The 25,959-nt window shown below is 45.5% G+C and overlaps 1 protein-coding gene across 4 annotated transcripts; it reads right to left on the bottom strand.

Annotated features, from left to right (window-relative positions):
* Positions 1 to 222: 222 nt before the first annotated feature.
* FAXDC2 (fatty acid hydroxylase domain containing 2) lies at positions 223 to 25,415 on the bottom strand. 4 transcript variants are annotated; one of them, XM_081501860.1, is made up of 9 exons: positions 25,304 to 25,415; positions 19,348 to 19,395; positions 16,975 to 17,066; positions 16,740 to 16,843; positions 11,705 to 11,826; positions 4,240 to 4,445; positions 3,651 to 3,756; positions 2,871 to 3,034; positions 223 to 2,124 (listed from the first exon to the last, which is right to left on the bottom strand). In XM_081501860.1, exons 1-9 carry the CDS (start codon positions 25,343 to 25,345, stop codon positions 1,971 to 1,973), a joined length of 1,038 nt encoding a protein of 345 aa, XP_081357986.1. In that variant the 5' UTR covers positions 25,346 to 25,415; the 3' UTR covers positions 223 to 1,970. The 4 variants fall into 4 exon arrangements, with proteins under 4 accessions (XP_081357986.1, XP_081357985.1, XP_081357988.1 ...); XM_081501859.1 differs by having other exon boundaries at positions 2,871 to 3,064; XM_081501862.1 differs by lacking the exon at positions 19,348 to 19,395.
* Between the last annotated feature and the right edge of the window lie 544 nt (positions 25,416 to 25,959).

Consider the following 25,959-nt stretch of genomic DNA (forward strand, 5'->3'; position numbering starts at 1 on the left):
CAGAGACTTTAACACCACCGATGGCCTGCAGGGGGCAGAGGTGAGTCTAAGAGATACTAGCCAGGGCTTCTGCAGGCCTCTCTGGAAGAGGAACCTCACTTCTGTCGCCCGCTGGGAACACTGAAGGGGGCTGGGGGGCTGGGAGGGCGGAGTGTGCCTTGTGCTGCTGTGACTCCCCCATGCCACGAGGTCATGATGCCAGAACGACTCAGAACAGAAGTATCCACTGCAGGTCAAAGGAGACCAGTTTATTTCTCATGCTTTCTCCTTGCACATTTTCTGGTGGGAATGCTTTCTCCTTGCACATTTTCTGGTGGGAAGGTTGAGACCTCAGCCCTTGCTAGAGCCTATTTGGTAACCAGTCTGAGGGCCAGCCCAACCACCTGCCCAAGAAACAGGGTGAGACATGAGGCCCTTCATCCCTTTGTGGCTTGCCACTACAGACCTGAAAGGGAGGAGGACTGCCATTCTTCCTTTTTCTACACACTCCTCACTCCGGACCCTCGCTAAGTTCACTGAAAACGGGTTGCTTTCCAGTTATTTGTAGGACGCATTGTGGGTGTGGGCCAGCAGCTTCTGATGCTCCAGAAGTTGTATACCACCAGCTAAGGGTACTCGGTCCCAGGGAGGGGTTGGGGCCCACCCAGGCCCCAGGAGGACACTGCCTGGTAAGTTCCTGGTTGGCCTTCTGGGCAGGTCCTCTGGGTCTGGCCCATACAAAGAGGTCCTCTTTGATAGTCCTGCCTGGAGACGAGGCCACCTCAGACATGAAAGTACTTCATAAAACTACAGCGGGTGGTTTTCTGGAGAGAGGAGAACTGAAAGTTCAGGGAAATACTGGACTTTGGGAACTGGTAATGGTGGCCTTTCAAGTCAGAGTGTGGTCTTCACGTTGATCTTGGGAGCCACAGGGTTCTGGGCAATGTTGGGGACTGCCCTGGGAACCCAGAGTGGGGTTGGCTTCCACCTGGGCAGCTCTGTGGTTTCATTGTAGACAGGTCTCATCAGAAAAGGCATCTCTGCTAAAATCATCCTGAGAAAAGGGTGCTGAAACAACTGGTTCATGATTTGGGTGGGAATGAGGGTTTTTTCCTCTGTTCAGGTGTGTACTTGCTACCTTCTTTTTGGAGGAAGAGGGTGCTAGCCCTTTTGGTCCTTTATACAGAGGATACTAGGGTACCTCAGTTGGGTGTCCTCCAAGGTCAGCACTCTGACCCTTCCCTCTGGGGTTACAAGGGCCCCAGTTGAGCAAGGCCACAGGCTTTGGCCTTTGAATCTGTGAGTGGCTGAAGGTGTTGGGGTAACCTTTGAGCTTCTTTATATTTCAATTATGGTCCCGGGAGAAGCTACTGTGACTTATTTTTCTTTTCAGAGGAGGGTGATGTCCAATTGCAGTGGGCTGAGTTGAATGGGGCGTTTGTGTGTGTGTGTGTAATGGGAACTTGATCCCAGAACTGTTCCAGGGTGTCCTAGCCCTGTCCTGAATAGGGTTTGAGAGAGGCTTTCGGGGACAGGAAGGGACAAAGCATCTGGTTCCCTCATCCACTGGCACCAGGAGCAGCGATGGCTGCAGGCACACAGCTTCCTGCCACCTTTGTCATTCTGTGTCCTGCCGGGGCCACCAACAGATCATCTGGTGTACCTGTCCCCTTCCATTGGAGAGGACCAGTGGACTCCCCAGGAACCCTCTCCAGTAGCTTCTTTCCTCTGGCTGGCCTGCATTCTGGGAAGATGTATTTTTTCCTTCCTTCTGTGAATGCTTGGACCCAGTGTGGTAACAGGAGCAGTTGGGGGAGCCCTAGTCTCTGTGGCTCTGCTTTTCCAGGAAGCTGATCTTCCCCTGCCCTCATAGGGTCGTCATCAGAGTGTGTGGCTGAAGGAGCAAGCTGTTAGATGTGAGTAGGAGTCCTGAGGCACAGCAAAGGACTGTCTGCTGAGGGGATGGGCCAACGTGGAACTACGGCTGTTTCTTAGTCCATCTTCGGAGGATCGGGGATGCTCTCAGAGAGTGGGGTGAAGCCCAGCAGGATCATGTGTCTTTTGTAGGCCTTGGTCTGCTTAAACACGGTGTCAGTCCCATGGAGGTAGTCCAGCATCCCCAGGGCCCCATAGCACTGGTCGACCCTGGAGGAGAGAGGAGGGTGCTGAAGGCTGGTGTGCTCATGTCCATTTCACCTGTGCCCACTTGAGCCTTCCTGCCCCATACCTGTCCCCACCGTGCCCACCACCTGCTTCTGAGTGGGTGTGCACAGATTGCTGGGCCCCTCCAGAGTGAAAATCGATGCTTTTCCTTTGAAAATCTCTCTCTCTGATTTGATGGACACAAGTCAGAACCTGCAGCAGAGCCTGCTTGTTCAGGTAGGTTCTGGAATCCATCAGATTCCCCTTGAACACTTATTAAGTGCAATTGCCAGGCCCTGTTCCCCCAGAGGCTTTGATTCTGGGTATCTGAGGTGGAACCCCAGAGCCTGCATTTGAAAAAAGCATCTCAGGTGACTTCTGATGCAGGAGGGTCCTAAACCTCACTGCTGAGACTGAAAGCTTTCAGAAAGTGCACAGCTCCCCTTGAATTGCCTGCAGGAGTTGTATGCATACGTGCATTTTTCTGGTAGTGCCCATAGCTTACGCTGTATACTCAAAGGGTCCAGGTATAAATGGAGCTTAAACAGTGGCAAGGAAGATCCAGTGTCAGAACCAAAATGGCAAGGTGATCTGGGTCCCAGGGTGGTGGTTATTGTGCTGACCCCAGATGCCTCTCCCTCCACTAGACCCACATTTGCACTGAGACACCAGTGTCTGCTGTCAGGAGCTCCAGGAATAAAAGTGAGTGTTAACCACCAAGAGACCCAAAGTGGGGAGGGGTGCCTTACTTTTGATGGTGGTAGTCATGGAATTCAGGTGAAGGCAAGAAAGGTAGGTGGTAGCCACAGTGGGAGATCATGGTGAAGATGAGGGCCAAGGAAATCCACATGATGATGGAGGACAAGTGGGAGCCCATTGCCACTGGGCCCAGTATCGCCAGCAGCATGTTGATCTGCAAGGAGAGAGCTGTCTGAAGAGGGTCCTGAGGGGAGGAAAGGAACCGAGGTGGATGTCCCCTTCCCCCACAGTGGTACCAGGAAGACTTCCTGACTCAGATCTGGGGAAGGTGAATGAATTTCTGGACCTTAATTTGCTGGAGTCCTTCAGCCTTCCTGGTGGCTCAGGCCATAAAGAATCCGCCTGCAAGGCAGGAGACCTAGGGTTGATCCCTGGGTTGGGAAGAACTCCTGGAGAAGGGAATTCCATGGACAAAGGAGCCTGGCAGGCTACAATCCATGGGGTCGCAAAGGGCTGGACACAACTGAGCGAATTTCAAGCAACTTTCACTTTCAGCTTGAAACCTAGGACAAGGTATTAACTGTTTGAACCTCAACTTCCTCATTATCAGAATGGTTGTTTCTAAATGCTTGTTGGGAGTTATCTCTAAATGAGATAACTCACATTAGGCATCTGGCTTTTCCTTGGATATGGCAGCATAAATGGTAGCTGTGGAAGGTGCAGAAGAAAGAAACTCACAGTATGGTCCCCTTTTGTGCAGGAGACCTTAGCTTAAGGAAGGGGATTGGGGCCCTTTGCCCTCTTCTCTGGGGAAGCCGAGCTCTACTCACCACATGCTCGATAGGGTGGACAGAGAGACAGGTTGCAGCAATGGGTACTGTCCACTCGTGGTGTTTCTTATGGATTTTCTTGTAGAGTTTTGGGTGGTGAAGGAGTCTAGAAAGATAGTTACCAGTTCATAATTTGCCAGCCTCCCTCTCCCAGTCCCCGATGAGAACTTGAGAAAGCAAAGGTAAAAACTGGGGTTACATACAAGGAGTAAAGTTGAAAACACACTGGATTGGCACCTAGACAGACCTGCCTTTGAATTTTTGTGGTGCATAATTTGGGGAGGGTGATGTAGCCTGTCTCTACCTCAGTTGTATGAGCTGCAAAGTGGATGATGGCCAGAAAGGATTACATAGGGGAATGAATGGGAAATTGCCCTGCCACAGGCATAAATGAGTTCCAGACACTCCTGGGTCATCTTGGGTTGTCAGCTGTGGAGCACAGAGTGGTCTTCCTGTTACCTAGATAACAAGGCTTTCCAGGCCAGGTAGTGGTGTCCCATCCCCACAACTCCAAGGAGGCCTTGTTTCCTGGGTGACGGGTGAACCTGGAGAGTGAGGAGCTGGCTGTGCTCAGGAGGAGTGCGCTTACCGGTGTGAGTAGTAGAATAGCACTTCCTCAATCAGCGTGAAGACAACCAGCTCCAGGAGGAACCAGTGGAAGGTGGGGAGCTCTCGACGGCAGGGGTCTCCCCACAACTTGAGGATGGGGTAGAGTGAGACCAGCATGGGAAGAGAGATCATGAATTGATTGAAGAGAATCATGAGGATAGACTGGCGTAGTTTCATGGGGTCCACCTGTGGAGGGAAAGAAGGAAGTAAGGAAGTGGACAAGAGTATAAGTAGGTCTTTGTCTTCTGGAAACCAGGCTCCCCTGTGAACTGTTCTCAGGCCTTTGCTCTGGGCTGAGTGCTAGGAGTAATGTCCGGCTGGAGCTGGCAGCCCCCGAGTGCAGACCAGTTCAGGGGGAAGCCACCTGGTAATGCCCTGCTTTTGGAAAGTCCCCTCTCCCAGCCTGAGTGTCTGTCTGAACTTGCCTGCTGCTTCCTCCTACAGCTTCCACCACTGTCCTCCTCGTTTCTGTGCCCAGGCCCAGCCCCGTGTATTCACGCAGGCACCCTGGGGAGTGTGAAGAAGGCTGTCCGCCTGACTCCTTCTTCAGCCTTTTGGCCCCTGGTCATCCAGGGAGGCTTGACCAGGGTCAGGAGCAGAGATCGAGGCGATGTGCCTCCTCATGTGGTCTAGCCTCGCTTCACCAGGCCCAAGTTAAGAAGGATTTGGGTCAGAGAGCTGCAATCTGGCCTCTTGACGAACTTAGGTAAGTGGGTCTTCCTGGTGTTCAGGGTGGTAGTCACCCTCAGTGACAGGATGTCACCCTCAGTGACCTCAGCTCAGGATGGGGGCCTGCCTGAGCGTTCTCCCAGGTCACTGTGGAGAGCTGGCCCCACATGCTCACACCCCATTGGGCCTCAATGCTGCAGCCAAACTTTCCTTGGGGACCAGTCACCCCCTTTCCCTTCATGCAATCTAGTCTCACTGCATCAGACCCCAGTGAAGAAGGATGTGAGCCAGGATGCTGCTATCTGGCCTCTTGACCAACTTGTTCCAGGGAATAGCCCCATGACCACAGGCCATTTGCTGATCCTAATGAACTGATTTGGGGGTATCAGAAAGGATTTCTTCCTGAGAAATGTCTGCAAGCTGCAGGTATATTGCCCCAAGGCAAGGCCAGGTTCAAAGTGGTCCTTATACTTCAGGCCTGGCTCTCTTTCTGGCTTCTCCAAGCGCTATGTGTATTGAGGGACCAGGATTCAGTCTCTAAACTTCAGTTTCATCCCGTGGCAAAGCCAAGTCTGGCTGGCCTCATTTCAAACTACCTATAGAGGAAGTAAAACACCTCTTCTGGCAACCTTGACCAAAAGGAGAGTGTGATGTATGATCATTCATTCATTCAAATGATACTTACTGAGTATTTTCTATGTTCCTGGCAGTGTTTCGTGTGCTGGGAAGAAAACAGTGAACAAAACAAATTGCCGCCCTCACTGAACTTATATGCTTACTGTTTTAAATAGAATGATCAGGGTAAGCTTCCCTGATGGTGAGATTTGAACAAATGATGAAGAGGAAACATTTATGGAGGGGGAGTGTGTTCGGGTAAAGGGAAGAGCTGGTAGAAGGCTCTAAGGCGGCACACTCCTGGCATCTTTGGCTGGAGAGGAGTGAGCAGTGGGATGAGGAGTATGGAAGGTGAGGTCAAGAGGTGAGGAGCCGGTACATAAGGGCCCCTGAAGCCACGCTGAGGACTTGGACTTTTACTCCAAGAGAAGTAGATGTCATCCCAAGGTTGTGAGCAGAGAAGTGACAGCATGTACAGGGTCACTCTGGCTGCTGTGTTGGGAATAGACAGTAGGAGGTCAAGAACGGAAATGGGGAGGCTAATTAGAATTGCAAAAATACCCACGTGAGAGGATGGTGGCTCAGACCAGGGAGGTGGCAATGGATGTGGTGAGAAATGGTTGGATTCTGGAGGCTTCCTGATAGACTGGATGTGAAGTGTGAGGGAAAGAGCATTCTCAAGGGTGACTCCAAGGCTTTGGGTCTGAGAAGCTGCCCAACTCAGATGGGGGAGGCTGTGGAGAACAAAGACTTTGGAGGGAGTAGAAGTTCAGAAATGGTCTGTAGATCAGGTTGGATTGGAGATGTCCATGAGGCAGGTGGATATTTGATCCTGGATCAGGAGAGAGTCTGGGTTTGAGAACTAAATGTGTGTGAGCTGTCAGAATTTAGGTGCTATTTAAAATCATGACACTGAAGAGATGAGGACAGAGAAGCAGACCAAGGCTGAGCCCTGGGTGTCAACATTAAGAGATTGGGGAGATTAGGCTGAGGTGGAACCAGAAAGCAGACTGTGAAGGGGTAAGCTATGAGGTTGGAGGACAGAGCAGGGCCTTGGGAGCCAGTATAAGAAGCTACAACAGGGCGGCAATGAGCAACTGTGAAAACAGTCTTGTTAGGTCTAATGAGACAAGCCCGTGACAGGGACACTGGCGACCTGTACATTTCTGAAGGAGCCATGGAGGTTAGGGCCTGATGGGAGGAAGTGTATAGCTAGAGTAGATGAGAGGATAGTTTTGTGTTTATTTCTATGAGGTACAGGCTGAAGGATTTAGAGTTTTATGATGTCTTAGTTTCAAACAAAACAAAAAATCATAGATGCATCGATATTTATATTTTTATATATAGCAAAAGCACACATTTTGAAATGTTTAAGATTGGTGAATCTAGGTGGTGGGTAAATGAGTGATCAGGGTACTACCATTTCACCTTCTGTATATGTGTTTTCCATTCTTCATAGTGTGAAATGATGGGGAATAAGTAGACAGAGAGGCACTGGAAACTGTAGAGACAACTCTGCAAAGGAGACCAAAAATGTGAGTGGGAGTGCGTATGGGAGAGGGAGGTAACAGTTTTGAGTTTGGTTTGGTTTTTAACCTGGGATGAATTATAGCAGGTTTGTGATAAAGCAGAGAGTAAGAGAGCATATGCTAGTCAAGTAATGCTCAAAATTCTCCAAGCCAGGCTTCAGCAATATGCGAACCGTGAACTTCCAGATGTTCAAGCTGGTTTTAGAAAAGGCAGAGGAACCAGAGATCAAATGGATCATCGAAAAAGCAAGAGAGTTCCAGAAAAACATCTATTTCTGCTTTATTGACTATGCCAAAGCCTTTGACTGTGTGGATCACAATAAACTGTGGAAAATTCTGAAAGAGATGGGAATACCAGACCATCTGACCTGTCTCTTGAGAAACCTGTATGCAGGCCAGGAAGCAACAGTTAGAACCGGACATGGAACAACAGACTGGTTCCAAATAGGAAAAGGAGTATGTCAAGGCTGTATATCGTCATCTTGCTTATTTGACTTATATGCAGAGTTCAGTTCAGTTCAGTCGCTCAGTTGTGTCTGACTCTTTGCGACACCATGAATTGCAGCACGCCAGGCCTCCCTGTCCATCACCAACTCCCGGAGTCTACCCAAACCCATGTCCATCGAGTCGGTGATGCCATCCAGCCATCTCATCCTCTGTCGTCCCCTTCGCCTCCCGCCCCCAATCCTACCCAGCATTAGGGTCTTTTGCAATGAGTCAACTCGTCGCATGAGGTGGCCAAAGTATTGGAGTTTCAGCTTCAACATCAGTCCTTCCAATGAACACCCAGGATTGATCTCCTTTAGGATGGATTGATTGGATCTCCTTGCAGTCCAAGGGACTCTCAAGAGTCTTCTCCAACACCACAGTTCAAAAGCATCAGTTCTTCGGTGCTCAGCTTTCTTCACTGTCCAACTCTCACATCCATACATGACCACTGGAAAAACCATAGCCTTGACTAGATGGACTTTTGTTGGCAAAGTAATGTCTCTGCTTTTCAATATGCTCTCTAGGTTGGCCATAACCTTCCTTCCAAAGAGTAAGTGTCTTTTAATTTCATGGCTGCAATCACCATCAGCAGTGATTTTGGAGCCCCAAAAAACAAAGTCTGACACTGTTTCCACTGTTTCCCCATCTGTTTCCCATGAAGTGATGGGACCAGATGCCATGATCTTAGTTTTCTGAACGTTGAGCTTTAAGCCAACTGTTTCACTCTCCTCTTTCACTTTCATCAAGAGGCTGTTTAGTTCTTCTTCACTTTCTTCCGTAAGGGCGGTGTCATCCGCATATCTGAGGTTATTGATATTTCTCCCGGCAATCTTGATTCCAGCTTGTGTTTCTTCCAGCCCAGCGTTTCTCATGATGTACTCTGCATAGAAGTTAAATAAGCAGGGTGACAATATACAGCCTTGACGTACTCCTTTTCCTATTTGGAACCAGTCTGTTGTTCCATGTCCAGTTCTAACTGTTGCTTCCTGACCTGCATACAGGTTTCTCAAGAGACAGGTCAGATGGTCTGGTATTCCCATCTCTTTCAGAATTTTCCACAGTTTATTGTGATCCACACAGTCAAAGGCTTTGGCATAGTCAATAAAGCAGAAATAGATGTTTTTCTGGAACTCTCTTGCTTTTTCGATGATCCAGCGGATATTGGCAATTTGATCTCTGGTTCCTCTGCCTTTTCTAAAAGCAGCTTGAACATCTGGAAGTTCACGGTTCACGTATTGCTGAAGCCTGGCTTGGAGAATTTTGAGCATTACTTTACTAGCGTGAGAGATGAGTGCAATTGTGCAGTAGTTTGAGCATTTTTTGGCATTGCCTTTCTTTGGGATTGGAACGAAAACTGACCTTTTCCAGTCCTGTGGCCACTGCTGAGTTTTCCAAATTTGCTGGCATATTGAGTGGAGCACTTTCACAGCATCACCTTTGAGGATTTGAAATAGCTCAACTGGAATTCCATCACCTCCACTAGCTTTGTTCGTAGTCATGCTTTCTAAGGCCCACTTGACTTCACATTCCAGGATGTCTGGCTCTAGGTGAGTGATGACACCATCGTGATTATCTGGGTCATGAAGATCCTTTTTGTACAGTTCTTCTGTGTATTCTTGCCACCTCTTCTTAATATCTTCTGCTTCTGTTAGGTCCATACCATTTCTGTCCTTTATTGAGCCTATCTTTGCATGAAATGTTCCTTTGGTATCTCTAATTTTCTTGAAGAGATCTCTAGTTTTTCCCAATCTGTTGTTTTCCTCTATTTCTTTGCATTGATCGCTGAGGAAGGCTTTCTTACCTCTCCTTACTATTCTTTGGAACTCTGCATTCAGATGGGAATATCTTTCCTTTTCTCCTTTGCTTTTCGCTTCTCTTCTCTTCCCAGCTATCTGCAAGGCCTCCTCAGACAGCCATTTTGCTTTTTTGCATTTCTTTTCCATGGGGATTGTCTTGATCCCTGTCTGCTGTACAATGTCACGAACCTCTGTCGATAGTTCATCAGGCACTCTGTCTATCAGATCTAGTCCCTTAAATCTATTTGCACTTCTACTGTATACTCATAAGGGATTTGATCTAGGTCATACCTGAATGGACTAGTGGTTTTCCCCACTTTCTTCAATTTAAGTCTGAATTTGGCAATAAGCAGTTCATGATCTGAGCCACAGTCTGCTCCCGGTCTTGTTCTTGCTGACTGTATAGAGCTTCTCCATCTTTGGCTGCAAAGAATATAATCAATCTGATTTCGGTGTTGACCATCTGGTGATGTCCATGTGTAGAGTCTTCTCTTGTGTTGTTGGAATAGGGTGTTTGCTATTACCAGTGCGTTCTCTTGGCAAAACTCTATTAGCCTTTGCCCTGCTTCATTCTGTACTCCAAGGCCAAATTTGCCTGTTATGCCAGGTGTTATATGCAGAGTACATCATGAGAAATGCTGGACTGGATGAAGCACAAGCTGGAATCAAGATTGCCGGGAGAAATATCAATAACCTCAGATATGCAGATGACACTACCCTTATGGGAGAAGAAGAAGAACTGAAGAGCCTCTTGATGAAAGTGAAAGAGGAGAGTGAAAAAGTTGGCTTAAAGCTCAACATTCAGAAAACTAAGATCATGGCATCTGGTCCCATCACTTCATGGGAAATAGATGGGGAAACAGTGAGAGACTTTATTTTGGGGGGCTCCAAAATCACTGCAGATGGTGATTGCAGCCATGAAATTAAAAGACGCTTACTCCTTGGTAGGAAAGTTATGACCAACCTAGACAGCATATTAAAAAGCAGAGACATTACTTTGCCAACAAAGTCCATCTAGTCAAGGCTATGGTTTTTCCAGTAGTCATGTATGGATGTGAGAGTTGGACTATAAAGAAAGCTGAGCGCCGAAGAATTGATGCTTTTGAACTGTGGTGTTGGAGAAGACTCTTGAGAGTCCCTTGGACTGCAAGAAGATCCAACCAGTCTATCCTAAAGGAGATTAGTCCTGGGTGTTCATTGGAAGGTCTGATGTTGAAGCTGAAACTCCAATAATTTGACCACCTGATGCGAAGAGCTGACTCATTTGAAAAGACCCTGATGCTGGGAAAGATTGAGGGCAGGAGAATAAGAAGGGGACGACAGAGGATGAGATGGTTGGATGGCATCACTGACTCAGTGGACATGAGCTTGGGTAGGCTCCAGGAGTTGGTAATGCACAGGGAGGCCTGGTGTGCTGTAGTCTATGGGGTCGCAAAGAGTTGGACACGACTGAGCGACTGAACTGAACTGAAGACAGCAGAAGAGGAAAAATTAAAAGAATGCAAAAAAGAGAAGGAATAATTGCTGGAGTAAACAAGAGGTGGTGGCTGCAGTGTACAGGTGGTAGAGGAAGAGCTGGAGGAGGAACAAGGAGAGACCACGTGCTGCCCCAGGTGGGCAGGGAGAGCATGTGTGCAGTTGCTCCCCACAGGCTGCAGTGGTGCGAGGCTGTGAAGGGTCTCTTCTACTTGAAGGCAAGGCCATAATCTAGGAGGATGTGTTGAGGATTTGAAGAGGGAAGAGAAGCATGATCTAGCTATCCTGTCCAGAAGAGAAGGAGGATAAGCAGAGCATGGACTGGTCTTATAAAATCTAGCAGCTCTGTTCAATTGGTTGAATGAAATAATTGGGAAGGAGTCCCTGCTTAAAAAACAACCACCATGCACATAGTCAGAATTCGTGATGGTGGGGTTATCCATTGTTTCAGCAGCTGTGTCCTTCCCAAACAAGGCCAACTGGTATCTGTATTTTCAACGTCTGCCATTGCTGTCCCTGCTCCCATGGGTAAGGGGAGACCTGCATGACTTCTCTGGGGCTTGGTAAGTGCTAGACTGAGACAGTCATTTCTTTTCCTAAAATGCTGACCTGGATGTTGAGGGCCAGAACAGGCAGATGGAGAGCCAAGTCTAGGGGTCAGGAGATCAGACATGAGTCTTGACTGGCTGGCTCTGAGATTTAAGATATATTATGTACTCTCTCTAAGCTTCTAATCTGGGGGAGCCTGTTACAGAAGCTCTGGGCTCCCACTGTCCATGCTGTGTCCTGGGCTGGCTAGCAGAGTTTGGAGGTCACAGCTTTAGCCCCTGCTCTCTGTGCTCGAACCTGGAGAAGCTGCAGCAGCACTTACACGGTCATTGTTGTCGACCTGAATTCGGTAGCGGCAGATGAAGTTAGGCTTTCCAGTCACGTCCACCACCAGGAGAAGCCCACTGAAGGTCCAGTAGACAAGAAGAGGTACTTGGGTGACACCTAAAGTTAGAGAGCAGAAGGAAAACATCAGGACAACTTCAGGAGCTGGCAGGGTAAGTATCCCCTGAACACACGCTCGGTGGTGACTGAGGCTGCACTGTGGGCAGCCCAGGGCCGGGTGACAAGCCTGCCTGGAAACTGGCATGGGTCACTTATGGAGTGTCTCTGTTTCTTTTCTTAGCTGTAGTACGGGGACAATAGACTTCTAGGTGGTTTGAGACAGAACAACAAAACCTTATAAGATGTGTGATGCACTCCACATAGAAATGACTTTCGGTTGACTTTTGGGTGTCTGCCCACTGAGCCCGAAGAATAGCCGAGGAAGGGAGGAGCAGGGGGAGACCAGCTCGGCTCATGACGGGCACTTGGGTCACCCAGTCCTCATGAGCCTATGATGCCATGAGCAGAGGGAGCTCAGGTGTCCAGTGGGCGTTTCCCAAAGTGGAAAACCCACCTCTGAGGGGCTCCTTGGTTAAACAATCTTCACACCCTGCCCTCTTAGAGAGTCAGGGTCCAGACCAGGGTGGTAACAGCTCTGAGATTTCCTGTTTGACCTTGTTCAGCCTTTCCCAGGCTTTTCTGTATCCAGTACTGTTTTCCCAGATAGCTCAGCATAGGATGGCCATACGTCCCTGTCTGCCCAGGACAGTTTCAATTTATATCTACGATTCCAGCATCATTCTTAATAACCCCTCCTTTACTCTCACACATGACCCATTTGGATGATACCTTGTATGGTCTCCCCTCAACCCCATTAACCTCCTACAGAAATGCTGTTCTGCAGGATGTTTTAGAAAATGGCGATCAACACAAATTTAGATAGAGCTCTTGGCTCCGCATCCCACATTTGCATGAAGTCACCCCAAATATCTCTGATCTCATCCAGTGAACAAATAAGCACTTTGTCCACCCCAAGTGGCAGTTATCCAGGTGACATCACAGAGTTATCTAACTCTTGTGCTGTTAACTGTATTTTTCCTTGATTTGCTGCCTCCTCTACTTTCAGTATCCCAAGGAGCAAGGGTGTTTTACTCTGTTCTCTGTCTCTTCCTTCCATCCTCCTTTAGTAGCCTTCTTGCTCCGTCAAGCACCATGCCTTGTGCCAGTTGATACCTGGAAAGTATTTGGCTAACACAGTGGGGAAATGTGACTGGCATAAAGGTCCTCAGGGCAGTTTGGCCCTTAGGCCTAGTGGGCCATCCATCGAGGTGCCTGCCTACCTGTTCATCCAAGGGCTCCTTGAGAAATACAGAGTGAAAATCGCAAGAGGTGTCTTAAGCATTTTTTTCAGCTCTAACTTGTCAAATTGCAAATATTTTTTCTGTCTTGTATTTGCTTATCACTACCTATCACAGATGATAGGTAGTTTTCCCATCATTGTAACAGAAACATGTTTTCCCACCACTCTCACCATGTACATTTGCAATTTGCATTGTTTTTTTTTCAGTGAGTCTTTAGGATTCCATTAACCTGTCATGTTTAATATTCAGCCCATTTTCAGAGTTTTCTTTCTGAAGAAAACAGTTGTCAGAAACATGAAACATTTTATTTATCTCTACATTTGCCTCGTGAAACTGACACATTTCATCTCCCCTTCTAGGCTGTGACATAGTTTTGGTTGAGGTTTGTTTTGTAGTTATTTTCTTCCAGTCAGACTGCGACATAATTTAAATGGGTAGCTAGAGTATGTTAATACTTTATCTTAAATTTCTCTGTATCCTACTTATGAGTTTGGCACAAAGTCACTTAATAAGTACTATTTGATTGAATGCATGTATAATTGAGGACAGTCACTATTGTAGATAATGCTGTTATAGATACCTATCTTAAAATAGCTTTTTCTTCTACTCTGTTTCCTTAGGACTCTTTAGAGCCAGTGGCACTATCAGTGAATATTTACTGATTGAACACATGCTGTCAGGCCCCAAGAGCTAGGTTGCCTCAGGTCCAAGGACATAGCCTCGCATGAGACCCAGCAGCCCTCTGTACTCGTGAACCTGACATCTGGAAGCTGGAGTACTGCTCTCACATGCTTTCGTTTATACATAAACTTTTTTATTTTTCTATTTTGGTGCGTGTGGGAGATGTCTCAAGTTCTTTTTTTTTTTAATTTATTTTTAACTGAAGGATAATTGCTTTACAGTATTGTGTTGTTTTCTGCCAAACATCAACATGAATCAGTCAGAGGTTTACCTATGTTCCCTCCTTCTTGAACCTCAACCCCACCTCCCTCCCCATCCCGCACCTCTTGGTAGTTACAGAGCTCTGGTTTGAGTTCCCTGAGTAATACAGCAAATTCCCATTGGTATCTATTTTACAAATGGTAGTGTATGTTTATATGTTACTCACTCCATACATTCCACCCTCTCCTTCCTGCTCACTTCCATGTGCGTAAGTCTGTTCTCTATGTCTTTGTGTCCTCTACTGCCCTGCAAATAATTTATTTCATCAGTACCATCTTTCTGGATCCCATATATATGCGTTAGTATACAGTATTTATTTTTCTCTTTCTGACTTACTTCACTCTGTGTAATAGGCTCTAGGATCATCCACTTCACTAGAACTGACTCGAATGTGTTCCTTTTTATGGCTGAGTAATATTCCATTGTATATATGTACCACACCTTCCTTATCCATTCATCTGTCAATGGACCTCTAGGTTGCTTCCATGTCATAGGTATTGTAAACAGTGCTGCAGTGAACATTGGGGTACATGTGTCTTTTCAGTTTTGGTCTCCTCAGGCTATATGCCTAGTAATGGGATTGCTGGGTCATATATGAAAGTGAAAGTGAAGTCGCTCAGTCGTGTCTGACTCTTTGTGACCCCGTGGACTGTAGCTTACCAGGCTCCTCCATCCATGGGATTTTCCAGGCCAAGAGTACTGGAGTGGGTTGCCATTGCCTTATGGGTGGTTTTATTCCTAATGTTTTAAGGAATCGTCATTCTGTTTTCCATAGTGGCTGTATCAATTTACATTTCTACCAACAGTACAAGAGGGTTCCCTTTTCTCCACACCTTCTCCAGCATTTATCGTTTGTAGATTTTTTTTTAAGGTACATAATTTTTTATTTTTTTATATTTTTTCATTCATCTTCCCTCTTTATTGAATTTTGATCATCTTTTTTTTTTTGATGATGATGGTCATTCTGACCAATGTGAGGTGATATCTCATTGTAGTTTTGATTTGCATTTCCCTAATAATAAGCAATGTTGAGCATCTTTTCATGTGTGTATTAGCCATCTGCACGTCTTCTTTGGAGAAATGTCTGTTTAGGTCGATTGCCCACGTTTTGATTGGGTTGTTTGTTTGTCTTTCTGGTATTGACTTGTATAAGCTGCTTGTGTATTTTGGAAATTAATCTTTTGTCAGTTGTTTCGTTTGCTATTATTTTCTCCCATTCTGAGGGTTGTCTTTTCACCTTGTTTATAGTTTCCTTTGCTATGCAGAAGCTTTTAAATTTAATTAGGCCCCACTTGTCTATTTTTGTTTTTATTTCCATTACTCTAGGAGGTGGGTCATAGAGGATTTTGCTGTGATTTATGTCATAGAGTGTTCTGACTATGTTTTCCTCTAAGAGTTTTATAGTTTCTGGTCTTAAATTTAGGTCTTTAATCCATTTTTAGTTTATCTTTGTGTATGGTGTCATTCTTTTACACATAGCTGTCCAGTTTTTCCAGCAGCACTTATTGAAGAGACTATCTTTGCCCTATTATATACTCTTGCCTCCTTTGTCAAAAATAAGGTACCTGTAGGTGCATGGGTTTATTTCTGGATATATTTATTTCATGGGTATATTTATTTATATCCTGTTCCATTGGTCTATATTTCTGTTTTTGTCCCAGTACCATACTATCTTGATGACTGTAGTTTTGTAGTATAGTCTGAAGCCAGGAAGGTTGATTCCACCAGCTCCATTCTTCTTTCTCAAAATTGCTTTGGCTATTCAGGGTCTTTTATGTTTCCATATGAATTGTGAGATTTTTTTATTCTAGTTCTGTGAAAAATGCCATTGGTAATTTGATATGGATCGCATAGAATCTGTAAATTACATTTGGTAGTATAGTCATTTTCACTATATTGATTCTTCCTACCCAGGAACATGGAATATCTCTCCATCTGTTTATATTCTTTGATTTCTTTCATCATTGTCTTACAGTTTTCTGAATACAGCTCTTTTGTCTTCTTGTGTGGGGCTTCCCTGGTGGCTCAGAAGGTAAAGAATCTGCCTGCAAAGCAGGAGATCTGGATTCAACCCCAGGGGTGGGAAGATCCTCTGGAGAAGGAAATGGCAACCCACTCCAGTAATGCCTGGAGAATTCCATGGACAGAGGAGCCTGGCAGGCTACAGTCCATGGGATCACAAAGAGTCGGACACGACTGAACAACTTAGGTAGGTTGATTCCTAGGTATTTTTTATTCTTTTTGTTGCAGTGTGAATGGGATTGATTCCTTAATTTCTCTTTCTGATTTTTCATTGTTAGTGTATAGGAATGCAAGAGATTTCTGTGTACTGATTTTTATATCCTGCAACTTTGCTAAATTCACTGATTAGCTCTAGTAATTTTCTGATAGTATCTTTAGGGTTTTCTCTGTATAGTATCATGTCATCTGCAAACAATGAGAGTTTTACTTCTTTTCCAATCTGGATTCCTTTTATTTCTTTTTAAATTCTTTTTTATTCCTTTTATTTCTTTTTCCTCTCTGTTTGACTTAGCTAGGGGGATGTCTCAAGTTCCTTAAACATCCATTCCGGATTGCCCACAAATTTAGTACTCTTTGGGGTTACCACTGTCTTTAGGTCCTCATTCCTTAGAGTAATAAACTGAGAAGTCTCAGAGTAGAGAACAAAACAAACAGAATTAAGCTATAACCTGTACCCAAACCCTGAGGGCTGGTGTCTGGGAATCTTACCTAGAATGTAGAGGAGCCACTCCTTCCCTTCAAATGTAGACAGCAGCCTCTCCCACTGGGCTTGCCAAAAGTAGCCGGAAGCACCCCAAAATCTCTGAAGATGCCTTGAAAGAAAACTCATTCATGTTTCTGAGTGAAGACTGGTGGGTGGACAGCTCCTAAATTCATGCTCTGCCTGCAGACCTCTACCGCAAGGCCCCCAGATCCTGAATTAGAGCCGGCCGAGCAGACTCACCCTGTGATGCAGTTCCAGTGGACCATCAGCAAGAGAAGGCCGGAGCCCAGGATGAGAGCCATCCTCCTCATGGAGCCCCAGATGTGTCCCTCCTAGGAGAGGACAAGAAAATGTCAGGCCCCAACCAGACTTCTGCCTTCCCAGGTGGCTCACTGCTGAAGCCTGGCAGGAGTGATGGGCCATCAGGTTCTCAGCCATGCCAGCATGGCACATCTGCTGACCTTTCCCAGCTTCCACAGGAGGCTCTTTCTTGTCAAGAGCTCTCAGGCTTGTGCGGAGGTGAGCATGAAAGTTAGAGCTTAAGGGTGGAGGGAAGGAAAAGCGCATACCTGCCCCAGAGAATCTAGCAGGCAGTTTTGTCACCTAGATAATGACAGATGAGCCTTCCAAGAGCCATGGGATTTCATGACCAGTCCTCTTGTTGAACAGAGATGCAGATTTTCTATACATGGGAATCACGTGGGAGCTTTTAAAACATCCCAATATGCAGGCTCCTTCCCAGCTCAGTTACATAAGAGTTTTGGGGTGGAGCATGAGCTGCCCTGTTTTTAAAGCTCCCCATTTAAATCTAGTGGGCAGCAAGGCTGGGACGGCCATCATAGAGGGATCTGCAGGATCTTTGATGAGGCCATGGGGACTTCACTATGTTCCCTAGCCAGGCCTGCTTTGCAGTGCCCATCACTCTTTTGTCCTTGGAGAAAAGAGTAAACAAACACATTTTCTAACTTGTAATAAGTCCTCTGCCTCCCTTAGACACAAGCCTGGCTGCCAGCTTATGTCTGAGGCTGATGAGAGGCTCCCTGGGCAAAAAATAAGCACTGGCCATCACTGGATGTTCCTGACATGTTCTCCAGAAGTCTAAAACATCAAAGGCAGCAACCCTGATGGTAAAACAAGAAGGTCCAGTCTTGCAGAAGGAAATCCCTGGTGTGTCACCAATTTCCATAGTATTTTGTACAGGGGTGACAAATGTCCATTACAGTTTATGTTTATAAGCCTGGATGGAGTCTGCTCATATTCCTTCAAGCGAGAGAACAAGAAGTGGTGGTCCCTACAGGTGTGTGCAGTTAGTGAATCCAACCGCACACACCCTTGTACAGGAAGCTGATCTAATAGGATGCCATGTCTTGACCCAGACTTTGGAGATTTGGAGGAGTGGTTTGTTGTTTTTTTTTAATACTTATTTATTTGGCTGCATTGTGGAATGCTGGATCTTTCAGTTGTGGCATGTGAACTCTTAGTTGTGGCATGTGATCTCTTAGTTGCAACATGTGGGATCTAGTTCTCTGACCAGGGATGGAACTTGGGGCCCTTGCATTGGGAGTGTGGAGTCTTGGCCAACTGGACCACCAGGGAAGTCCCCTAGTGGACTGTTTTGACAGACTCATTCAGAGCAAACTGAATCTGCACTGACTCTTCTTCTCTGATTACCCCTTTCTACTTTCAATCAGAAGAAGTTTGTAAGTCATTTTCTAGGGCCAGTGAAATGTTTTTGAATGCCTACTACTCTTCGGGGTCCTGAGTTATGAAAAATGACCTCCTTTTCTTCTTTCTTTCTCGATCTCTCTCTCTTTCTCTTTTTCTGTCTCTGCCATTATGGGTTGGATCACCAGGACCACAGAAACTTGTTCTTTTACATAGGCTGTTTAAAGGTTTTCATGTATAAGACTAGATGTGTTTTCATGGATCATGGTGTTTTCTGTCTCCTGCAGCCCCAAATGCCAGGAACATATGCAGGACAAAGGTCTCTGTGAAGGGCAGGTGCATACAGATCAGATGTTATTGGGATCTGCTGCAGTCTGTTCCCAAGTCACAGCCCCAGACCAGAGTAGACCTCTCCTGTCCCCAGAGCAGATGTAGAAGGGGTGGTTCCAAAGGCGTGAGCCTGAGGCATTCTAAGGGCCAGGAGACCTTGGTGGGACAGCGGTGGGGCTCTTCAGTGCCTACATGCAGGCAAAGGGGCTTGAGTGATAATGAGGCAGCTTGGAGTCAAGTGATTCTGCTCAGCTACTGAGGGGAGCACTTCACTAACATGTCAGCTACCCCAGCACCCTGTGAGGCTGTCAGTTACGCTGCCTGCACAGATTATGGAAGGGAGCACTGGCTGCATGCTCACCGCTTTGATGGGTTAAAGTGAAGTGAAGTCGCTTGGTTGTGTCTGACTCTTTGTGACCCATGGACTGTAGCCTGCTGGGCTCTTCTTCTGTCCATGGATTTCTCCAGGCAAGAATACTAGAGTAGGTAGCCATTCCCATCTCCAAGGGATCTACCTGACCCAGGGATTGAACCTGGGTCTCTTGCATTGCAGGCAGATTCTTTACCATCTGAATATTCAGGGAAGTTCAGTTTGGTGGGTAGAGTACTCATATTTACCTGGTTTGGATTCTCATTGTGTAGCATATGTCCAGCTTCTCCTTTCATCTGGAATAAAAAAGTGCAGCTGATCCTAGGTGTCATTTTCACATGCAACCAGCTAAGTAAGTAATAAAGAATGTCAGAGTGAATGGCCAGCAGTGACTTTTTGTGCTGGCTGCTCATTAGAATCACCCGAGAGTTACAAAAAAAAAACAAACAAACCACCAAAAACTCCCCTGGAATGAGACAAACTGATTCTAAAATTTACTTGGAGATCCTTAAGTGCAAAGTCAATTGGGCCTTAGGAAGCATCACTACGAACAAAGCTAGTGAACTATTTCAAATCCTAAAATATGTTGCTGTTAAAGCGCTGCACTCAATATGCCAGCAAGTTTGGAAAATCAGCACTGGCCACAGGACTGGAAAAGATCAGTTTTCATTCCAATCCCAAAGAAAGGCAATGTCAAAGAATGCTCAAACTACCTCACAATTGCACTCATCTCACATGCTAGCAAATTAATTCTCAAAATACACCAAGCTAGGCTTCAACAGTATGTGAACTGAGAACTTCCAGATGTTCAAGCTGGATTTAGAAAAGGCAAAGGAATCAGAGATCAAATGGCCAAACATCCGCTGGATCACAGAAAAGCAAGAGAATTCTAGAAAAGCACTTACTTCTGCTTCATTGACTATGCTAAAGCCTTTGACTATGTGGATCACAACAACTGTGGAGAATTCTTAAAGAGATGGGAATACCAGACCACCTTACCTGTCTCCTGAGAAATCTGTATGCAGGTCTAGAAGCAACAGTTAGAACTGGACATGGAAAAACAGACAGGTTCCAAATTGGGAAAGGAGGACGTCAAGGCTGTATATTGTCACCCTGCTTATTTAACTTCTTTGCAGAGTACATCATGAGAAATGCCAGACTGGATGAAGCACAAGTGGAAATCAAGATTGCCAGGAGAAATATCAATAACCTCAGATATGCAGATGACACCACCCTTATGGCAGAAAGTGAAGAAGAACTAAAGAGTCTCTTGATGAAGGTGAAAGAGGAGAGTGAAAAAGTTGGCTTAAAACTCAACATTCAGAAAACTAAGATCGTGGCATCTGGTCCCATCACTTCATGGCAAACAGATGGGGAAACAATGGAAACAGTGACAGACTTAATGTTTTTGGGCTCCAAAATCACTGCAGATGGTGACTGCAGCCTTGAAATTAAAAGATGCTTGCTCCTTTAAAGAAAAGCTATGACAAGCCTAGACAGCATATTAAAAAGCGGAGACATTACTTTGCCAACAAGGGTCTGTGTAGTCAAAGTTATGGTTTTTCCAGTAGTCGTGTATGGATGTGAGAGTTGGACCTTAATAAAAAACTGAGCGCTGAAAAATTGGTGCTTTTGAGCTGTGGTGTTGGAGAAGACTCTTGAGAGTCCCTTGGACTGCAAGGAGATCAAACCAGTCAATCCTAAAGGAAATCAACCCTGAATATTCATTGGAAAGACTGATGCTGAAGAAGCTCCAATTCTTTGGCCACCTGATGCAAAGAACTGGCTCATTAGAAAAGATCCTGATTGAAAGATTGAAGGGAAAGATTGAAGGCAGGAGGAGATGGGGAAGACAGAGGATGAGATCGTTGGATGGCATCATCGACTTGATGGACATGAGTTTGAGCAAGCTCCAGGATTTGGTGATGGACAGGGAAGCCTGGCATGCTGCAGTCCATGGTGTCGCAGAGTCAGACAGGACTGAGTGACTGAACTGAAACTGAAGATACTATAATCATTACATTTTTATCGTGCTTCCTGTCTTTTTCTCTACCTTTTGAAGTCTCCCACTTAAGAACTACCAGTTGTCTTTAGTTCAACTATTCTTTTTTTTTTAATTTGGCTGTGCAGGGTCTTATTTGCGGCATGCAGGATCTTTAGTTGTGACATGCAGGCTCTACTACCTGATAAAGGATGGAACCCAGGCCCCCTGCATTGTAAGCATGGAGTCTTAACCACTGGACCACCATGGAAGTTCCAAGCTCATCTATTATGTTGACCCCATTTTCCATTTGAAGAAATGGAGGCATAGAAATTTTCATTATTCAGGTTCAGTTCAGTTCAGTTCAGTCAGTCTTGTCCGACTCTTTGCGACCCCATGAATCGCAGCACGCCAGGCCTCCCTGTCCATCACCAACTCTCAGTTTACCCAAACCCATGACCATCGAGTTAGTGATGCCATCCAACCATCTCATCCTCTGTTGTCCCCTTCTCCTCTTGCCCCCAATCAGCTTCAGATTACAGTTATTTAGTGGAAGAACTTGAATTCAGTGCTTATTATACTGATTGAGTCTACACAATGTATAGAATGTGCTGAAGTCAGTGAATGCAGGGTGTCATTCAGGTGGTACAGGGACAAAAAGGAATAAGATCAGCCTCGATTAGCCGCAAATAATGGATTAGATATTGTGTGTGCGTGCTTTCTTTTTTTAATACCAAAAGTAAAATAGGGCATAGTTTTTCTATGATATTAATTGGAAGCAACAATTAGAACTGGACATGGAACAACAGATTGGTTCCAAATAGTAAAAAGAGTACATCAAGGCTGTATATTGTCACCCTGCTTATTTAACTTCTATGCAGTACATCATGAGAAACGCTGGGCTGGATGAAGCACAAGCTGGAATCAAGATTACCGGGAGAAATATCAATAACCTCAGATATGCAGATGACACCACCCTTATGGCAGAAAGTGAAGAAGAACTAAAGAGCCTCTTGATGAAAGTGAAAGAGGAAAGTGGAAAAGTTGGCTTAAAGCTCAACATTCAGAAAACTAAGATCATGGCATCTGGTTCCATCACTTCATGGGAAATGGATGGAGAAACAGTGGAAACAGTGGCTGACTTTATTTTTCTGGGCTCCAAAATCACTGCAGATGGTGATTGCAGCCATGAAATTAAAAGACGCTTACTCCTTGGAAGGAAAGTTATGACCAACCTAGACAGCATATTAAAAAGCAGAGACATTACTTTGCCAACAAAGGTCCATCTAGTCAAGGCTATGGTTTTTCCAGTAGTCATGTATGGATGTGAGAGTTGGACTATAAAGAAAGCTGAGTGCCGAAGAATTGATGCTTTTGAACTGTGGTGTTGGAGAAGACTCTTGAGAGTCCCTTGGACTGCAAGAAGATCCAACCAGTCCATCCTAAAGGAGTCCTGGGTGTTCATTGGTAGGACTGATGTTGAAGCTGAAACTCCATTACTTTGGCCACCTGATGCGAAGAGCTGACTCATTTGAAAAGACCCTAATGCTGGGAAAGATTGAGGGCAGGAGGAGAAGGGGAAGAGAGAGGATGAGATGGCTGGATGGCATCACTGACTCAATGGACATGGGTTTGGGTAGACTCCAGGAGTTGGTGATGGACAGGGAGGCCTGGCGTGCTGCAGTTCTTGGGGTTGCAAAGAGTTGGACATGACTGAGCGACTGAACTGAACTGAATTGAATCATTATTTTGAGAAACATTTATTGTGTGCCAGATACAATGCTAGCCACAGAGGATACAAAGATGAATAATACATGCTTCTTGGCCCTATTTAAGAACATAATATTATATAACTTTGATTTTCCATGTGAGAAAATATGTATGGGGAGGATAGGAAATGGCATTTATGATGGGACTGTATTCAGAGAAAGAAACTATGCACTGCAAGTAAATATTCTAATACTTTATAACAATGAATTGACTTTCCCTTAAAGGGATTTTGATAGTATTGTAAGATTATCCAAATTACATGCTTTTTACTGCGGTTCTTTTGAAAGCAGATGATTCTGACTATGCCATTTTTTTATCGCAGAATCCCCAGTCTAGGTAAATGACAGAGTGAAGGTGTAGTGGATGTCCACAGCCTTGAAAATCTGAAGACAGGGCAGGGGAATGGGATGAAGGTGGGAGAAGTAGACAGTTTTGTCTGCAACCTGGTTCTTTCAGATTCTAGGTTCCTGGATATTCTACATGGTTGATGAAATTTCCCATTTAATAGGTAAAAGATCAGTTCAGTTCAGTTCAGTTGCTCAATCGTGTCCGACTCTTTGTGACTCCATGGACTGCAGCACGCCAGGCCTCCATGTCCATCACCAACTCCTGGAGTTTACCCAAACTCATTTCCATTGAGTCAGTGATGCCATCCAGCCATCTCATCCTCTGTCATCCCCTTCTCCTCCTGCCTTCAGTCTTTCCCAGCATCAGGGTCTTTTCCAGTGAATCAGCTCTTCGCATCAGGTGGCCAAAGTATTGGAGTTTCAGCTTCAACATCAGTCCTTCCAATGAACACTCAGGACTGATCTCCTTTAGGATGGACTGGTTGGATCTCCTTGCAGTCCAAAGGACTCTCAAGAGTATTTTATGTGAATGTACATGGTTTCTTTGTAAATATCTTGTGAAATAATTAGGGGAAAAAATTACTAGGGAAGCGGAACATCTGATAGACCATCTGTCTACCCCTTCCATTTTATAAATTAAGAGAAAGGCTTAGATAGCAAAACTGACTTGTTCCAAACTCCACACAGTATCTGACAAAATCCAGGCTTTCTAACACTTTGCCTGGTGTCACAAGTGGTTTCAGAATAACCAATTTTGTTTCATGAGGGAGAGGGCTACTGTCTGGAGGACTGAAACCCCCATCACTTCAGCCTTTGCTCTCAGGCTGTTTGTATTCTTGGGAAAAGCTGAGCAGTCTGCCTCCAGCTTAAAGCTTCTGATAAAGAGGGTTTCAAGAAGGTAGTATGACAAGGTCTGTATGTAAGTGAAACTCTTATAGAGGGAAAAGATATTCATTCAAGAAGGTAAAATGCTTGAAGGAAAAGTTTAAACTCTGAGACAAAAATGACCCTCTTTGGACAGTTTTAGCAATGCTCTCTTCACTGCTTTTGCTGTGGGTACTTACACCCCTTCAGATTTACTGCCCCACTTGACCGTCTGACCGGCAGGCTGAAAGCATGCTATTTTGTTTACTCTGAGATCCACAGCACCAAACACAAGCCTAGCATACTGAGGAAGTATTTGTTGCATAAACAAAAGAAGGGGAAATGATCTTTTCTTGCCCTCAGAATGTGTCTAACGTTTTCTGTCAAACATTTCAGCACCTTTCCCTACACTATACACTTTTCCTTTCTAAGGTCAGAAGCTAATGCTCAGAGCATTTGTTTTTGCCAAATTGAATGGACTCTTTATGTCCCAGCTAGAGAAATTAGTTGGAATTTCTATGAAACTGAAGCAACTTACAAGTCTCTATCTTGTTTTGCTTGCCTTATACCTCAAAGGATCCATATGAGCACCCTGAAAGCCACTGGCCCACTGTTCACCCCCATCTACACACACTATTCCTCTCCCTTGGTAACCTCTGTGGGAATCCATCCTGGGGTACTACCAGGACATCCACAAATCTAAACTTGGAACAGCTGTTGATAAATCCCAGTATGTTGCTTGAAAACAGCTTGGATGTGGTTGTCTAGCTTCTAGCCCACACACATACCTTGGGCCTTTGCAATTTTGTTGTAATTGGCCCCATCCCTTCCAGGTGGCCCTACCAGTTTACAGAGGAGAGGCAATTCAACCACAGTGTCTTCCTGGCAGTCTTTTACAGTCCGATTTTTGAATTCTAACTTGGGGTTTTCTCTTTCACATGGTTTTGAAGCCAAACCCAATCCTTGACAGAATTATGTGTCAGTTGCTAGAAAAATGGGACTACACAGAGGAGGGAGATGGTAAAAACACAGGCAGAGGACGTAGACATTAGCAAGACAGGACAGGACTCTGTGTACTAAGAAAACATCCCGGGACATTTCTCAGAGGCAGATCTCACCTGCACTGTAAGTGGACAAGACAGAGAGGTGCAGAGGTGAGATGGGGATGCTTGGCCTTTCTTTAAATGAACTTGGACACGTCCTAATCTTGGTGACCAGCTTCCCTGCCCAGCTCCCACTCACCTCTGCAGTGGGCTGTTTCCCAGTTCCTTCAGGTCCCGGCATAGCTCAAGCCAGCTCTCTCTTCCTTCAGCCCCCAGTCGGCAGCTGCTGCCTTCTCACCCTGCTAGTACTCGGGTGGGCTGGGAGGCTGGCCAAGCCGACTGGCTGGCTCAGGCCAGGCACGTGAACATAATGGGGAAAAGAATTTGGATCTATTTTGATGAGAGACAAAAACGCTCTTCTTGCCAAAGGACATCTGAAAACTGAGACGATATACTCAGTTCAAGCCACGGCTTGAAAAAGCACATTTGGCTGAGCTTTTGTATTTTTTTCTTTTTACAAACTTCTTACATCTTCCTCAACTTAAGAAAATGTTGCTGTCCCATAGGAGGCAGTTTCGATAAAAGTTGTGGGAGTCAGATAATGTTGACAGCAGAAGATGGGCTGTCCAAGTGGATAAAAAGCTTCCCTGGACCACAAGGTCTCATTGTCTCACTTTTGATTGCTTCTTTTGCTGCTGAGGGCAGCTAAGGGAGGAGAGATGTAGCAACTATTGCTGTCGAGTCTAGATGCAAGAAAGGAACCCCTTCCTGGATAGGTGAAGTTTTTACACTTTGAAACAGGTGAACTTAGAATACAGGTTGACCCGTGATGTGAAAAAGTGAGATTTTTTTTTT

The sequence above is a fragment of the Giraffa tippelskirchi genome, chromosome 6, assembly GCF_054371585.1.
Source record: "Giraffa tippelskirchi isolate mGirTip1 chromosome 6, T2T-mGirTip1v1.2.pri, whole genome shotgun sequence".
Taxonomy (NCBI): Eukaryota; Metazoa; Chordata; class Mammalia; order Artiodactyla; family Giraffidae; genus Giraffa; species Giraffa tippelskirchi.

Excerpts from the sequence above, each read along its gene's own strand:
- FAXDC2 (XM_081501859.1), bottom strand. The coding sequence starts at position 25,345 with ATGCCGGGACCTGAAGGAACTGGGAAACAGCCCACTGCAGAG. Across the intron at positions 3,757-4,239 it reads CTATTCTACTACTCACACCG|ACTCCTTCACCACCCAAAAC; the intron begins GTAAGCGCACTC and ends CTATCTTTCTAG. Across the intron at positions 3,065-3,650 it reads TCCACCCTATCGAGCATGTG|GACCCTCTTCAGACAGCTCT; the intron begins GTGAGTAGAGCT and ends TCCTCCCCTCAG.